The 2,813-nt window shown below is 23.7% G+C and overlaps 1 protein-coding gene across 1 annotated transcript in view; it reads left to right on the forward strand.

The window, feature by feature from the left end:
* Positions 1–2,022, forward strand: part of LOC106789619 (alkylglycerol monooxygenase-like) — a 3,787-nt gene extending 1,765 nt beyond the window's left edge. The window contains exons 2-5 of the mRNA XM_014753996.1: positions 249–394; positions 1,168–1,302; positions 1,473–1,586; positions 1,676–2,022. Of these exons, the coding sequence (XP_014609482.1) occupies positions 249–394; positions 1,168–1,302; positions 1,473–1,586; positions 1,676–1,945 (665 nt within the window). The 3' untranslated portion in view covers positions 1,946–2,022. The remainder of the gene's footprint in view (positions 1–248; positions 395–1,167; positions 1,303–1,472; positions 1,587–1,675) is intronic.
* The last annotated feature ends 791 nt before the right edge of the window (positions 2,023–2,813 follow it).

The raw sequence follows: 2,813 nt of genomic DNA on the forward strand, positions 1-2,813 counted from the left end.
TCTCTGATCGCGTTAGATTTATATTGAAAATTCGTAATAACATTTTTCGTTATTTATATTTATGAATTTTTTGTCAATAGATTCGATTAAAACTACCCCCTTTTTTTTAATTTTTTTTTTTTTTTTCTCTAAACACGTTTATTATCAACATTATAAATTATATTACAAACACGGATATATATATCAGATATATTATTTGATATACATATAATAATAATAATATTATAATTATCTCCTGTTTAATACAGGATGCAATTTATATTGTTTGGATAAAAATTATGGTGGAGTTCTTATTATCTGGGACAGATTATTTGGTACATTTATGGAAGAGAAGGATGAAATTATTTATGGTTTAGTTGGAAGTCCACGATCATTCAATCCTTTATATTTACAGGTATAAATGTCATATACCAATGTAATTAGATGTAAATATGTTAATCTTTATCTTTATCTTTATCTTTTTATATTTTTCTTTTGTATTTTTTTGTTTTTCTTCTATTAGTATCGTTGTGTGTTTCTTTATATTCTATCAAATAGACAATATATATATATATATGTCTTCATCTAATCACAGTATTAAAACGGACAATTATACCGTTATATAAAATTGCAATAGGTGTTATGTATATTACTCGATTAACAAGATAGTTAATGCAATATCGTAATGTAATTATATTCAATGTGACTTACGCAAAAATATGATGAAAAAGAGAGGGGAAAAGAAAAAAAAGAAAAAAAAGAAAAATTACAATGTACAACGAACAGAATAGGCACGCATCTAACAATTTCATTTCATATCAAAGTAATCAATAATATTCTCCTTTATTTTTTTTTATATAATAATACGGGGCGGAGGGGAGGGGGGAGAGGTCAGAGGAAAATCGTATGGCAAAGCGTAATTTTCTTTTTTTATTTTTATTTTTTTTTTTCTTCTAATTATCATTTGAATGTGTATATGTATATATATATATATATATGATACGATTTTGCATAAGCAATTAATTCAAATGCACAATATTTCAATTATTTAATGCTTACGAGTGTGCACGAATAGAAAAACGTATAAAAGTTTCTTCTTATGTGATGCTTTTTTATTTATTTATTTTTTTTTTTCTTTCTTTCTTTCTTTTTTATTATTAAATTTTTACATATTACATATTGTTATAGACGTTTTATACGAAAGATATGATAAATAAGAGTAAGCAGATGAAATCATTGGAAGATAAGTTATCTGTTTTGTGGAAGGGTCCCAGTTGGTATCCAGGTGGGCCACGTTTAGGTCTTGATAAGTATAAAATAAACGTAAGTTGTTTATTAAATTATAGAAAGAGGAAAAACAAAAAAGAAAAAAAAAAAAAAAGAAATAGTTTTTAAGATATGAAGAAAAAAAAAATTAATTATTACAACAGAGTGATATTATTTGTTTGTTTGTTTGTGTGTGGTTTTTTTCTTCCTTTTTTTTTTTTGTTTAGGTAACTTCTAGAAGCATATATAACGTTCGTATACCAACGTGGCAAAGTTTCTATATTGTTTTGCATTTTTTAATAGTATTTTATAAACATTTGCAATTGTACAATGAAAAACAAGTAAGTAGTGAGAAGATAATAATTTGTATAATTAAGTTTGTGATTTTGTTGTTGTTGATATAAATAATATATATGTTTCTTTTTCACAGGATTTAAATAATTCTTTAGGAATAACGATATTGAACAATATATTTGCTCTTATCGCTATCGGATTATTATTCGATAAATCTGAATATGCCGGATTGGTTGAACTCATTCGTTGTATCGTATATTTATCTATTTTAAATCAAGATCATATTATTAACGTTCTGATAAATTATGTTTATATTATATCCTGCGTTATTTGGATTTTTCGAATGATAAATCAAATGAAAACAAATTTCTTAAGATCATATGATGACTTTGTAAAGATACATTGATCATAACAATATTAAGGAAAATAAGAAAATCAATCGTTACTTATTTAATTGTATAGAATAAATAATAATTCGAAAAATAAGTCATAATAATTAACGTATAATAATAATAATAATAATAATAATAATAATATGTATTTTTTGATTATATAATCAATTTTAATGAAAACAATATTAATGCAAACTATTTAACAAAAAGAATCGTTCTTTTATATATATATATTATCCACGAAAAAAACGATATAAAATTGTACGAATAAAACGATCGCAAGATTAATGATTTGAAATTTGGCGCGTATTTTGAAAATCACCGCCAAATTCAATATGTTAATTTATATTAATAAAATGCTCAATTATTATAACGTTAAAAATAAGATTTGCAATAAGATATTATTCATTTTGATTTTTTCTTCTCATGTTTAAAATATCAATTCCGTTATTATAATTATTAAATTGAATATTATCGTATAATAAATATAAATACGATACGTGAACTGACTAGTTAAAGAAAAACAAGAAAAACAAATTTGTGTTGGCAACATTGGGAATCAGCTGTTGGCAGTGTATGAACAAAGGTGAATCCCGCGAAATCTTATAGTTAGTTGAAATACTTCATTAAAACGTTACACAAGTTCTATATTGGCATTTTAATAATATTATTTATTTATTTCAATCAATTGTTAATATTGTCGCGTGTGTGTTTTATAAGAGGTTAAGAATAAATATCACGAAATATCATAAAATAATTGAAAAGGACAGCAAGGAATAGGACGTCAACAAGGTAAACGTTATTCTTTTTTGTTTCCTTTTTTTTCTTTTTTTTTTTTTTTTTTAAATAAAAGGATATCGCTCTGACGAGGTTAATATCGTA

Source organism: Polistes canadensis, unplaced genomic scaffold (genome assembly GCF_001313835.1).
Source record: "Polistes canadensis isolate GaletaPanama2010 unplaced genomic scaffold, ASM131383v1 scaffold_193, whole genome shotgun sequence".
NCBI lineage: Eukaryota > Metazoa > Arthropoda > Insecta > Hymenoptera > Vespidae > Polistes > Polistes canadensis.